The 12,464-nt window shown below is 45.2% G+C and overlaps 3 protein-coding genes across 4 annotated transcripts; 2 read left to right on the top strand and 1 right to left on the bottom strand.

The window, feature by feature from the left end:
• The first annotated feature begins 2,569 nt into the window (after nucleotides 1-2,569).
• On the top strand, nucleotides 2,570-3,589 carry rgs20 (regulator of G protein signaling 20). Its single transcript, XM_061295918.1, has 4 exons — nucleotides 2,570-2,733; nucleotides 2,906-2,980; nucleotides 3,052-3,286; nucleotides 3,401-3,589. The coding sequence occupies exons 1-4, from the start codon at nucleotides 2,570-2,572 to the stop codon at nucleotides 3,587-3,589; spliced, it is 663 nt and encodes a 220-aa protein (XP_061151902.1).
• A 1,703-nt stretch (nucleotides 3,590-5,292) lies between these two features.
• Nucleotides 5,293-8,806, bottom strand: tcea1 (transcription elongation factor A (SII), 1). 2 transcript variants are annotated; one of them, XM_061296056.1, is made up of 10 exons: nucleotides 8,573-8,806; nucleotides 8,130-8,192; nucleotides 7,617-7,722; nucleotides 7,432-7,528; nucleotides 7,212-7,360; nucleotides 7,044-7,100; nucleotides 6,783-6,937; nucleotides 5,988-6,134; nucleotides 5,838-5,909; nucleotides 5,293-5,756 (listed from the first exon to the last, which is right to left on the bottom strand). In XM_061296056.1, the coding sequence occupies exons 1-10, from the start codon at nucleotides 8,645-8,647 to the stop codon at nucleotides 5,748-5,750; spliced, it is 930 nt and encodes a 309-aa protein (XP_061152040.1). In that variant the 5' UTR covers nucleotides 8,648-8,806; the 3' UTR covers nucleotides 5,293-5,747. The 2 variants fall into 2 exon arrangements, with proteins under 2 accessions (XP_061152040.1, XP_061152041.1); XM_061296057.1 differs by having other exon boundaries at nucleotides 7,212-7,357.
• Nucleotides 8,807-10,406: 1,600 nt separating this feature from the next.
• LOC133165841 (oxygen-regulated protein 1-like) lies at nucleotides 10,407-12,085 on the top strand. Its single transcript, XM_061295734.1, has 5 exons — nucleotides 10,407-10,840; nucleotides 10,874-11,075; nucleotides 11,227-11,386; nucleotides 11,723-11,907; nucleotides 12,023-12,085. The coding sequence occupies exons 1-5, from the start codon at nucleotides 10,407-10,409 to the stop codon at nucleotides 12,083-12,085; spliced, it is 1,044 nt and encodes a 347-aa protein (XP_061151718.1).
• The last annotated feature ends 379 nt before the right edge of the window (nucleotides 12,086-12,464 follow it).

The following is a 12,464-nucleotide window of genomic DNA, read 5'->3' as shown; positions in this document are numbered from 1 at the left end:
GTGCCTTGAGGTACGCATCCATGACACGCTCCCGAATTACCCACCCAACTACCTCCCATCTACAACCAAAAGCGACCCCACTGTTATTATCCGCCCACCACCAACCCACTCACCTTAATTTCCAATCCACCCAACCTGTCTAGGAACTTAGCAACCTACCCATCGATCCGCCCACCTCCTTAAATAGCTGCCTACAACTGTACAGCACAACCCAACAATCCGTAGCTCTACCACATACCCAACTGGCAAAAATGTACCCATACTAATATCTCCCCACCTTCTGTGAATCCCAACTTTAGCTACATTTTTGTTCTTGTTGGTGGCCTGGCTCGCTGGAGTGGCTTCCCGTCAAACATCTATTTGCGGCGACTAAAGCACGTCTGATTGGAGGCTTACGAAGATTAAAAGAGAAAGTGTTGTGTCTCCAAATGGCTTCCGGTTGATGTCATTTCTACAACACAAAGTGCATCTATACAATCGAATGGCAATAGTTAGACTCCTCTTTCCACTTCTCCCGTTACTGCCTGATTCAAACCGCTGTGACCTTCTTCCCGTGAGGCGCCGGGATCAAACACTTATCCCGAATCCGTCGTCATTCTCCGTAAGCCTCCAGCAAAACCTGGCAATCCTGCTTTAATCGCACGCCCCCGGTTTTCATTATTCTGCACTCGAACCCAAATCCGTCCCAACACACACACACTCACACAGTCCCAGGAGTCAGAGGGTATGGTGCACAGTCACGTGGCCATTTTGTGGGTCGGTGTTGCGTAACCCGGTGTAGGATAAAGTGTTAAATGAACTGTTGTCGAGCAGGTCACATGTCTACGTCTCTGGGGTGCCAATGCAACTATTGCATCTTGACAGAGGGGACTTTTCAGTTTTTATAGCAGTGGCAGTATGGTCGCATGCACGTCATTTCAAGTATTATAGATTAAATATTTTATATATATATATTTTAATATAATTAAAATATTTAAATATTATATATATATATATATATATATATATATATATATATATATATATATATATATATATATATATATATATATATATATATATATATATATATATATATATATATATACATGCTGTACGTCGAGATGCCTCTAGGTGCCAGTGTTGTTACGCACACAGTATTTCAGAATATATCAATATAATTATCCTAAATTTGCAAACGTTTTTACAACATGAAGTGAAACATGTGAAACAAAGCAGTACTTATTTTTGATATTTGAATCCAAGTAGATAGATATACATCTGTATATCCTGCAGCCCCATCTCGCAAAGCTCAATTTAAGAGGTGTCGCCATCTTTGATTGGGGCAATGTGTGCACACGAACTTCCACTTTCTGCACTGGGGGTCTTCGGCTACTACGAGAACGTGCGCATGCGCAGTGACTCGGAGCAGCCGGTCGGGGAGGAGGAGAAGGTGGAGGGGAGGAGAGGAGAGGGGGGGGGCAAAAGAAGCGCTTTGCCATCGGATGTAATCAAGAGAAGCGTGTCCTTTTCTACACATTATCTGATTTTTAACTGCTTGTCGCTGTGCATACATGGTGGAATTGTAAGTATGGCGCGTTTCGCGTGTGCGTGTGTCTGTGTGCGCGCGCGCGCGCGCGCTAAGAATGGAGGATGCTGGATTGAAGAAGAGAGGAGGAGTATGGGGGGCATTAAATTCACCCTTTTTTGTGTGTGTGTGCAACGATTTATGATTCAGAGAGGAATCATTTGATGATGAAGCCAGAGTGCAGTGCGGTGGATACCCCAAGCGCCCCCTCCTCTTTTTCTGCCCTCTCCACCATTCAATTGTATTTGGAGAAACGCACGCATCATTTTTGTTAAATAGAGAAAAGAAAAGATCCTGTATCAATTGCATACATCAATCAAATATCCTGTATCTATTGCATCCCTGCATAATAACATCCATTTATCTTTGCCGACGATACAGCAATTCACCCCCACCCCACCCCCTTGTGTCAGGTAGTGTGTGTGTGTGTGTTACATAAATCATATGACAGGATTTGTTAGTGTCTGACCTGATGATGACACCTTTTCTTGGCACGTTAGGGCCTTTCGCCGCATGCATCTGCTAAAAACACACAGAAATATTGGCATTAATATTCATAATATACAGCGAATACTTGACATAGCGTCGTCGGGCCGATTCTTTTGCTTTGATTCGGGTGCGCGGACTCGAGATTGGAGTGCTGCGAGGCGACAGCAAAGTCGCTTGACTTTCAGGCTTCATGCTAACGCTAATTTGCATCTTTGTTGCAGCACTATATTCTTTCAGCGTTGAACACAAACGATGCAGCAACACGTAAAGACAATATTGCAGTACTCGCATCTATTCTTTATCCTCTGCAATGAATGACACATATGGATAGAATTGGATCAATAGAAACGCATACAACACTTGCACGTTAGACGCACAACGTAGCGAAAAGCCCTTCAGCTTCTTTTTTCTATCCCCCACTCATTTAGCACATGAGCCAAAAGTAAAAAAAAAAAAAAACAGTCAATATTTGTGCTTACTGCAAAGCGTACTACTGTTCAACTCCCACAGCCCATGGGATCAGAGCCGATGGAGATGCGAAAGAGGCAGATGTCGGTGCAGCAGGAATCGGCAGCGGGCGGGACTGCACTGGCCCACCAGGGCCAGCCGGGCCAGGCCAACCCGCGGGGTTCCAACGCCTGCTGCTTCTGTTGGTGCTGCTGCTGTAGCTGCTCTTGGTAGGCTCCTGCAGCCCCTCACACCAATGATAAATAGCACATTTAGCACTATCGGCACCATACTTTTGCAATGAGTCCAAATGGGTTGCCATATTGTTAGGGTTGCCATATACAACAAATTTGCTAGCGAGCTATCTAGCTAGCTAATGCCATGATGCTGTCCGATTGTCAGGAACGAGGACAGAGACGAGAGGAATCGGAAGACCTCGTACGATGTCAAGGAAGGGACCGCGGACTGTGAAGACTGGTGGGTGGAGAGTCACCTCGTGGTTTGTCATGGGCGAGCGTGTGGCGTCTAATGGTTTTGTTTTGTCGCAGCCCCAAGCCCACGCTGGAGGAGGTGAGCTCTTGGGCCCAGTCCTTTGACAAGCTCATGAGCTGCCCGGCCGGACGCAACTCTTTCCGTCAATTCCTGCGCACCGAGTTCAGCGAGGAGAACATGTTATTCTGGCTCGCCTGCCAGGAGTTCGCCAAGGAGAGCAACAAGGGCTCAGTGGAGGAGAAGGCCCGTGCCATCTACGAGGACTACATCTCCATCCTCTCCCCGAAAGAGGTCATAATTTACCACGTCGCATCTTTCCAAGCTACGCTTGCTACCGTACGATTCCATCGAATCGACGTGGCGTGGTGTCTAGTGAATCGTATTTGTTTTGATCCCACTCCTCAGGTGAGTCTGGACTCCCGAGTGCGGGAATCCATCAATCGCAACATGCAGGAGCCCACGTCGCACACGTTCGACGACGCCCAGCTCCAGATCTACACGCTCATGCAAAGAGACTCGTACCCTCGCTACATGAACTCCCAGGCCTACAGAAACCTGCTCAACGCTCTGTCCGAGCAGTCACCTGAATCGTAGAAAAAAAAATAATAATCAAGACCTGTGATCCGCCATTTTTTTTTTGTATTGCCCCACCCTCTCGTGTCCAGTGCAGGATTTACACCGACCAAGCGGGCCGCCGCAAAACTGGGGGAATTCTCAGCAGTAGACACTCAGGTCTCAACATCTTGCGAGGGCTCCACATCAATAAGTACTCCAGCAGAGCAACCTAATACTCCAAAGGAACTTCTCTTACTTTGACTCCTTTCTTTTCAAAGATGTAATCTATTTTAGTTGACCTTTTTTTTTTAAATTCTTTTTTCTCAAGGGACAGGGAGGGGTGAACGATTCCTACTTGAGACGACATATATAAATATATATTTATGAGTTTGTAAATAATACAAATGGAATTGTGGGTATTTTACATGGAGATATTTAACTGCGAGACGAGAATCAAAGTTCAAAGGCAATGGCGACACGCTAGCTTGACCTTTGGTTTCACCTTAATTTTTTTTTTTTTTTAATCATCTCTTTTGTGTAACTTTAGTAATTGTGATGTATTTATTTGCCGCTACCGGTATTTTTTTTACTCATCCAAAGTGTAATATTGAAACATTTGCTTGCTTTGTACACCCCCAGCAAAAACAAAACACAAAAGCTGGGTTGTTTTCGTACAAAACAAGCTCCCCAAAATTTGGTGGGTTATTTATTTGATCCAACTTTTCCTAATTCTATTTAAAACCACTCGTGACCAATTTTGGACTGCACTAGAAGAGCGGCTAGCCAATTGGATGATCATTTGAAAATGCCAGTCTGCCCAAAATGTCACCACGTCCGTTTGTGCTGTCGCCACGACGGTGCGATGCTTTTGAGTGTTCCCTTTTGACTTTTGTTGCCTCACGAAAAGATGAGCTGCTCACATGGGGAGGGGAGGGGGGGGGTAGGGGAAGTGCCTTGACATTCCGTTTGGACGACTTTTCACGGGCAAACTCTCGCCATAAAGGTGCTTTTTTGGGGGGGGGGGGGCCGAGCACAACAGCCAGCTGTCCCTCGCATGGGCTGAACTCGATGTTTTTAGCGACGACTACCAAACTGGATGTCGAGGGAACGGGGCTGGCTGATTGACGTCTTTGCTGAGCGCAGAAGAACCTCAAACGCACCAAACTGCGGTTTTGGCGCGATGCCTATTCAATCTATTTTTTGTTTTTGTTTACACTATATGGGATGTGTTCATTTTTGCGCTGCGTTTTCTGAGAGAAAAAAGAAAAGAAGACATTTTTAAAATAATAACAATAAAAAGAATAATGTGAATGTTTACAGTGTATGGTATTAGAGTTTTTGGTTTTATGCTACTCTCCAAGAACATGATGACTTGTGGGCATTTTGAGTGAGAAAAAAATAAAATAAAGCACAATGATTTTAAAAGGCTCTGGAATGTTTCTTTTGCTAAATGAAGCGAATTGATTCAGTCTATTGGCGCTACGATGATGCCGTGGTTGAAATTGCCTCAGATACTGTTCACAACCAGGAGGGGTCATGTTTGCACAGTATTTGTGGCATCAACTTTTTACTGTGAGATAAGGAAGACAACAGAATGACTGGCTTATATAATAATAATTAAGATTATTTTTTTTAAAATCAAGTTTCTTGTATCCTCAGGGCACCACTGTATTAATAATTACTTGAGAAAAATTCAGATTAGGTTTCAATCTCATGCGATTAACTGGAATCCGTCAAGATGATCGTGATCAACTTTTTTTGTTTTTTTTAATCAAATGGATTACACTTTATTGGGTAATTAAATAAAACAATGTGGTGCTGTTGTGGAGGGGAAAGCATAGCGAAACTGTCAACGGTGTTAAATCTACAAATATAAAAAAAAAAAGAAAATGCTGATAAAAGAACGAGTCAAGCTTGATTGCATACATCTAATTATTTGGAAACGACTATTAACAATATTAAAAGATTGCATTTGTCGGCGGTGGGGTTGGTCGGCAGAGAGAACGGGGCTTACGATGATCTCAGGAGATTTTAGTCCAACTCAAAGCCACAAGGCATCCTTAACACAACGCCCGGTGTACAACGTATCCACCAGATGATAAAAAAAGAAACATAAAAAAAGAAAAAGCTCCAATCTGCCGCCCGTCGACAGGATCTGGTCCAGGAATTTTGCTACTCAAGGAAGATGCCTGCCCGCTCAACAGAACTACGACAAACACAGAAAAAGTCCGATTAGCTGATGTTTGTGGAAAAACGACCCGACGGGTGGTTAGTGAACAAAACAAACCTTCCATCTATTTCCGCACTCATTGCAGAAGACAAACGTGGTCATGGGCTCATCAGCGCTGCGAGTTTGAACCTGCGGCAGATGCAAAAGTTGAATGGCGACCCATTCAGGCGCCAGAAGCGGAGTGAAAGCCAGCTGGGGCACATGTACCTGCGTGTAGGTGCAGCATTTGCCCTTGCACTTGCCGCAAGTGAACAGATCTGTCTGCGTGCCCCCCGTGGTGGCCATCTGGTGGTCTCGGACAGCCTCTTTGGTCAAGTTCTTCCGCATCTCTTTCAGCTCGTCACTGGCCATTTCCTGCTCAGAGGAGGACAGAGATGACGTCAACCACTCGACCGTTCCAAAGTCAACCGAAAAATACACTCATGAATCAAAGTTGGTTTAATGTTCACCTTAACACTGCATATCAGTATTTCATTTTCATAGACAGTCATTTCAATATTTTTTTCCTTTATTAATTATAATAATCTCTATTTACCTGATAAAAGATTGCACAATACAGATTTTACCATGCGCTGGAATTTCGAGCTCCAGTAAAAAATTCCACCTGTTGCTGCCCTAACCCTCAGATATTAGGTATTAATAATAATAATTAATTAACATAATCATCAATTAAATTATTTAAACATTTGATTTAAAACAAATTGTGTAATATTACACATACGGTGTTTTTGCCTTGAGATTCAAATTTAATTTGTTCGGGGATCACGCTCACAACACAAAGTATTTGAAATCATCCGTCGCCATGGAGATGAACGGACATGTACCATTAAGTGGTTTGTGGCCCACTTCCAGAAAAGAAGGGAAAATTGCACTCCCACCACAGTTGAAAATCGGCGCTGGCTGCTGACAAATATGCTAAACACTAATCGGAGAACATTTTGGATCCTGCAGGCCACAATGTGCGCAAAGAGCACAAAGAGTTTTTCTGGTCAATGAACGCACCTCGGCGGTCATCTTGGCCATGCGCTCGGGGGTGACGCTCCCGCAGAGCACCGTCCTCCTCAAGTTGGGATTCTTCACGTCCTTGAGGTTGGAGATTCGGCTGCGCACGCGGTTCTTGTACTTCATGTCCGTGTTTTTGAACTCTTGGAATATGCGTGAGGAGCGGCGGTCAAGGCAATAAGGCAACTGGATTTGCTCAACAAAAAAAACCGAAACAAAACAAGACCCCAGGCCGGAACGTCGTCTGTCTGACAAGGATATATTCCTCAATCTGCGCTCCGAGCTCGTCGCAGTCGGCACCGATGGCGATGTGGTCGTCTGCAAGGGGAGGGAGAACCTACTGCGTGAATAGAATAAAAAAAAGCCCAACGCCCAGCGACTAGTACCGCTGCTACTGCTACTAATGATAATACTGCTAATATCGATTACCTCCAGTCTGTAAAGCGTTGGACAGCATCCCTCGACACTTAATGCGTATGGAGTCGCCGGTGCCGGGAGCACGAGGGAAAGTGTTGATTAGCGAGTTGCCGGAAACGTCTGCGTGCTCGCTCTTGCCGCTGGAGTTACTGCTGGAGCTGCTGATGGGAGGGAAGGAAGCAAGACGACAAACCTCAACACTCGAAAAGAACACGAGCGGAGAACAGGTTACCTTTCTTCTTTCGCCTCTGGACTTCCCTGGGCGGGAGATACAGGGGCCGTGTCTTTCCTCTTGTCATCTGAGGATTTGTCCCCGCTCGCGGGCTCGTCTGGAAATATCAAGATGGGGGATAAGCTGATGACAACTTCCTGGTGGCTTGACAGTGAACAGCAGCACGAGGAAGGATTTGGACGTACCCAAAAGCTTCTTCCATGATTTGATCAAAGACTTGGCTAGGGATGTCACTTCTTCATCTGTGCTCTGCTTGCGGATGGCGTTGACAGACATTCCGATTCTGGTCGACTGGCGGTGGCAAAACAATCGAATGGTGTATTTAAAAAGATACCTACATTCCTTCCACAGTCGTGCCTTGAGATATGAGTAATATGTCCTACGATTAAGCTCATAAATCAAAGCGCTAAAACGTCGTTTCCCACTGAAATGAGCGGGAGAAGATATGAATCTGTTCCTCTTTGGCAGAATAGAGTAGATGCCAGGAAGTATCAATGTTCTTACATCATCTACCTGCATGTGTTGCTCCACCGTTGATGTTTACATCTTTTGTTGCTTGAAGGCTTTGAAAACTGACTGGCATTGAACTTCTTAAAAAGTCTTTTTTGAAGAATTGTTCATGACTGAGCGACCAAACTTAGGGATGTCTGATGAGGTCATAAACGCCGAAACACCGTATGTGTGCTTTTTCAAGGTACCTGCAATAGTTCCAGGGTCATCGGTACGCTGCGTAGCTCCTTGAGCAGATCCAGAGCACCAGACTGTGGAGCATAAGACCGCAGTTAAACACAAGACTGCTCTTATCAAGGAAGTCCCGAATCTGATAAACACCCGAAACTCTATTTGGTCAATAGTTCACCCCGTTAGTGGAGTTCGGTGACGTTGTTGTTGCTAGCGGCTAACAGTTAGCTCAAGGCTAAGCGTTAAACCATAACAACAGGTACGTTCGCTCCCACCAAGGCGGCTTTTGGACCACCGTTGGACGTTTGTGGCTATGCAAACGGTCCAAACTATAACGAAAAAGTCGGCATGGAGAAGCGTTTTGTTGAAACGTTTTCTTCTTCATGTCTAACCGCTTCTATCGGTGGCCGTTTAGCCTGCCTGGCTGGCTGGCATTCATTCACATTGCAGCGCCGCTCACCCCGTTTTTCTTCTGCGCCATTTTGTCCATTTTCTTGGCGATTCTAATGATCTCCTCTTCCTCCCGCTTGCCCATGGCGACCGGGGAGACGAAAACGAAGCGCAGTGAGAATGGGGGTGAAAAGAAAAAGAGAAAAAAAGGCTATCCTCGATGGAGAGCACGCCACTCCGATGAAGGCAGCGGTGCTGGAGCTGCGAGGCGGCGGATCCCGGAGCCTCCACTGTGTAGCAGACCTTACTAATCGATTCACGATGGACGCAGGGAAAGATAATCGAGACAGATAAACAAACGACTCCGAAGTCCGAAACGACTGCGAAGTCCAAAACGACTTCATTTTCACGTATTCTCCTCTTGAAATGGATTGAAAAAGACTAAAGAATAAGAAAAACGTTTGATGATCGTTTGGTATTTTGTTAAAATTAATTAATTTACTCAGCATTTATCACCCCGTCTATAGAGGGCGCCAAATCACCAGATTTGACTCAAGTCATTGTAAGACATTTCCATAAATAGATTCGAGATTGATTAATTGATTGCACAAACATTTTTCAAATTTATTTTTATTTATTAGCTAAATTAAAAAAAAGACATGTGCATCAATGAAAACAGACAGTTAAAATGAAAGTAAAAAGAGGGAAGTATAAATACTTACAGGAAAAGAATTACGTTTCACATTCAAATTTCCCTTTTAGCGTCTCTATTCAAATAAATCACCAAAATCTCCTGAATGATTATCAACCTATTGTGCGGATCATTGTATTAATATTTTTATAATGATATATAAAACAATTTTAACAACAAAACAAAACAGATGAAAGAAATCCTTAGATATTGCTTATAAATATTGGTGACACAGTGCTTTCAGTCCGTGCCCTAACTTTACTCATGCTAGTGCGCAAAATCTCCCAGCTAATCCCTATTAGGCCCAAGAAATCTTCAATCTGATTATGCAACCTATTTGTGAATAGTAACTGTTCAAGTCACCTCTGCTGTCTCCTGTGCAAGAGAGTGACTTCCTTCAAAATATTGTTTGAGCTGAAAACAACATTCACATTGCAAAACTCTCCATGTTAATTTCACGACACCATTTTGTGGCCAATGAGATTAGAAATGAGTTTTCTTTTTTTTTTAATTGAGCTAGATAATTGGGTTCCTAAGTATTCACGCGCTTGCCGAAACAAGTATAAGCCAATTTTAATTTCCATTCTCTATTGTTTGTGTGTTGCCTTATGTTAAAATGCTGAGACAAGATTAAGCAAATTGGCCACAGTGCTGCCAGTCCTAAAATAGCCCTTGCACACAAGCACACACACACACACACACACACACACACGACTGAGAGGCTTTCCCTCGCTCGGACAAGGACGAATACACACTCTTTTAAATTGGGCGCAATGTGAGAAAATAGGTAAGACCCTTCAATTCATGCACCTTTTTCTCCCTGTAGTACCCCAGATCCTCTTTTATACCATTTGACTTTTTTTTTTTTTTCTTTTGAGGCTTGTTGTATTGGTCAATGTAGCGGAGGTGGTTATCATGTTACCTTCTCAGTAAGGTTATTCTTTTGGTATGTAGATCTTTATGAAAGTCTGTGTTGCGTCACAGCCAATAGGTTCTTCGTCTCAATCTAGGTCCTTCGTGGTGTGTTCTACCAGTACTTGTGTATATTTTCTGCGGGTACTCCAATACAGTAGTGTAGTAGGTAATGAGGATTCAAAATGGGGCAGAGGTTCTAAAAGATTGAATGCAACAATTTGCACAGGAATTTTGTGCACTCCTATTCACTTGATCAACCATAGTCCCACACTTTGTGTTTTCTCCAAAGCCACTCAACATGAGCAACACACCCACTCAGGAGAACCCCGTCCAGGCATGTTCCCCAGCCAGTGGGCCTACACAACCCTCCCGATCCATCCAGCCGATGTCCGACCCCTCAGTGCCAAAACGATTGTGCTTCTACAAAAGCGGCGATCATACATTCGGCGGGCACCGCTTGGTCATCAACGCCCGCACCTTCAAGACCTTTGACGCCCTGCTGGATGCCCTTTCCAAAAAAGTGCCTCTGCCTTTTGGGGTGCGAACTATCACTACACCCCGAGGGACCCACCAAGTGAAAGGGTTGGACGATTTACAGGACGGCGGGGCCTACCTGTGCTCCGACCAGAAGAGAGTAAAGCCGGTCAACTTGGAGGAGGTCCACCGGCGCCAGGTGCCCTGGAACATGGCCAGAGGCTTCACCGCGGGTCGGCGGAAGCGCCAGGGACTCCAGTTTGGTTCCCTGGGGAGGGGTGAGGATAACAGCGGCAGGCCGGCTAAGGTTCCGGAGCGAGTGGCTGTCAGGACGCCGAGGAGGCTGGTGGTCATCAAGAACAAGGATCCCGACATGAAGCGCACAATTGTGCTGCAGAAAAGGACGGCGCCCACCTTTGACGCTTTGCTGGATTACCTCTCGCAGATTCTGCAATTTCCAGTGCTCAAACTCTACTCTATCGACGGAAGAAGAGTGAGTACTTGACGAATTTAGATGTTGATGAATTCCAGGGCTCGTATTTTGACAGGAATTCGGAAGCAGCTCTCCTAGATCTGTGATTCCTGAGCAATCAATTTCCCCAAATAACTGTTGGTGCGGTCAAACATCTTTCCGTTCCTTGCAGATCGGAGGTCTTGCTGCTCTGATCTTGTGCTCTGGATTCCTCGTGGCGGCAGGCAATGAGCCCTTTCGGCTCAGCAACCACGCTCTCCAAAGGACAAGCCAGACAGTCCAGGCGTTGTTCATGGAAACGGGGCAACCGTCCATGCAGCGGCATCAAGCTCGTAAGTGGTCATCTCGGTCCGAAAAAAACTCAAGAGTTTAATAGCTAAGGTCAGAGCAGTGTTACGCAATCACCTCAAAGATAAGTCTCACTGGATGTCTTGCTGTTGCCGCAGGTTAATCTCATTCTCGACAAAACCTTGCGCTTCGCATTTGTAATGAAGATTATTTTCCCGATAATGAATCAATTAATTATGGAATTTCTGTCCCAAAAGACAGCCAAAGATCCAGTGGAAGATGCTCCAGGAATTTCTCTCTGTCATCCGAGCAGTATATCATCAAGCAGATAAACAATTCTCGGAAGGGAAGTGCGAACAGTCACCCCCGATCACCCAAAGTGGACCCGGCCTGCTTGAAGACGTGCGGATCCACCACAGTGGCTCGCCAGCGCAACGCTTGCATCTTACCTCAGGACGACGACATTGAGAAATCCTTCCGGGTGAACCAAGATGGCAGCATGACCGTGGAGATGAAAGTGCGTCTTACCATCAAGGAGGAGGAGATCCTTCACTGGAGTACCACAGTTAGCCGCTCCAGCCTTAGGAGGAGAAATGTTTGTGGCTCAGTCACAGAGACAAGCAACATCTCACCTGACTCAAACTTCTACGTTGCCAATGGACCTTCTGACTTATGTGAAGATGAGGCAAAAGAGGAAAACCAACCTCCAGCTACTGCAGAGGAGGTTGGATTTCAAAAAGTAAGGGAAGCAAAAAAAAGGTTCAGACGTGCCCAAACTCCAGGCCCTCATCGTGTAATGAGGGAAGAGTCTTTTGAGAGTGTGAAGATGCTGACAGAGTCCGCCATCCAAGGGAACACCCTGGGCCATTCCTCATATTTGGAGAGGATGACTGAAGGAGACACAATGGAGGGATACTGTAAGATCAGACATAGCAGCAGTTGCCAACTTCTCCCAAAGCATCGGGAAACTCTTCTGGAAGGTAACAACACCTCATTCCTGAGATCCTCAGGAGTAGCCGAAGTACTCAAGATAGAAAACGATGGGCTCGAGGTTCGAGAGACCGTGATGCGTATTTATGAGAGTCACAATTACCTTCCAAATGCGGATGCGGATCCTTCCTT

This window comes from Syngnathus typhle, linkage group LG13, assembly GCF_033458585.1.
Source record: "Syngnathus typhle isolate RoL2023-S1 ecotype Sweden linkage group LG13, RoL_Styp_1.0, whole genome shotgun sequence".
In the NCBI taxonomy this organism is placed as follows: domain Eukaryota; kingdom Metazoa; phylum Chordata; class Actinopteri; order Syngnathiformes; family Syngnathidae; genus Syngnathus; species Syngnathus typhle.
This window is presented reverse-complemented; position numbering and strand designations above follow the sequence as displayed.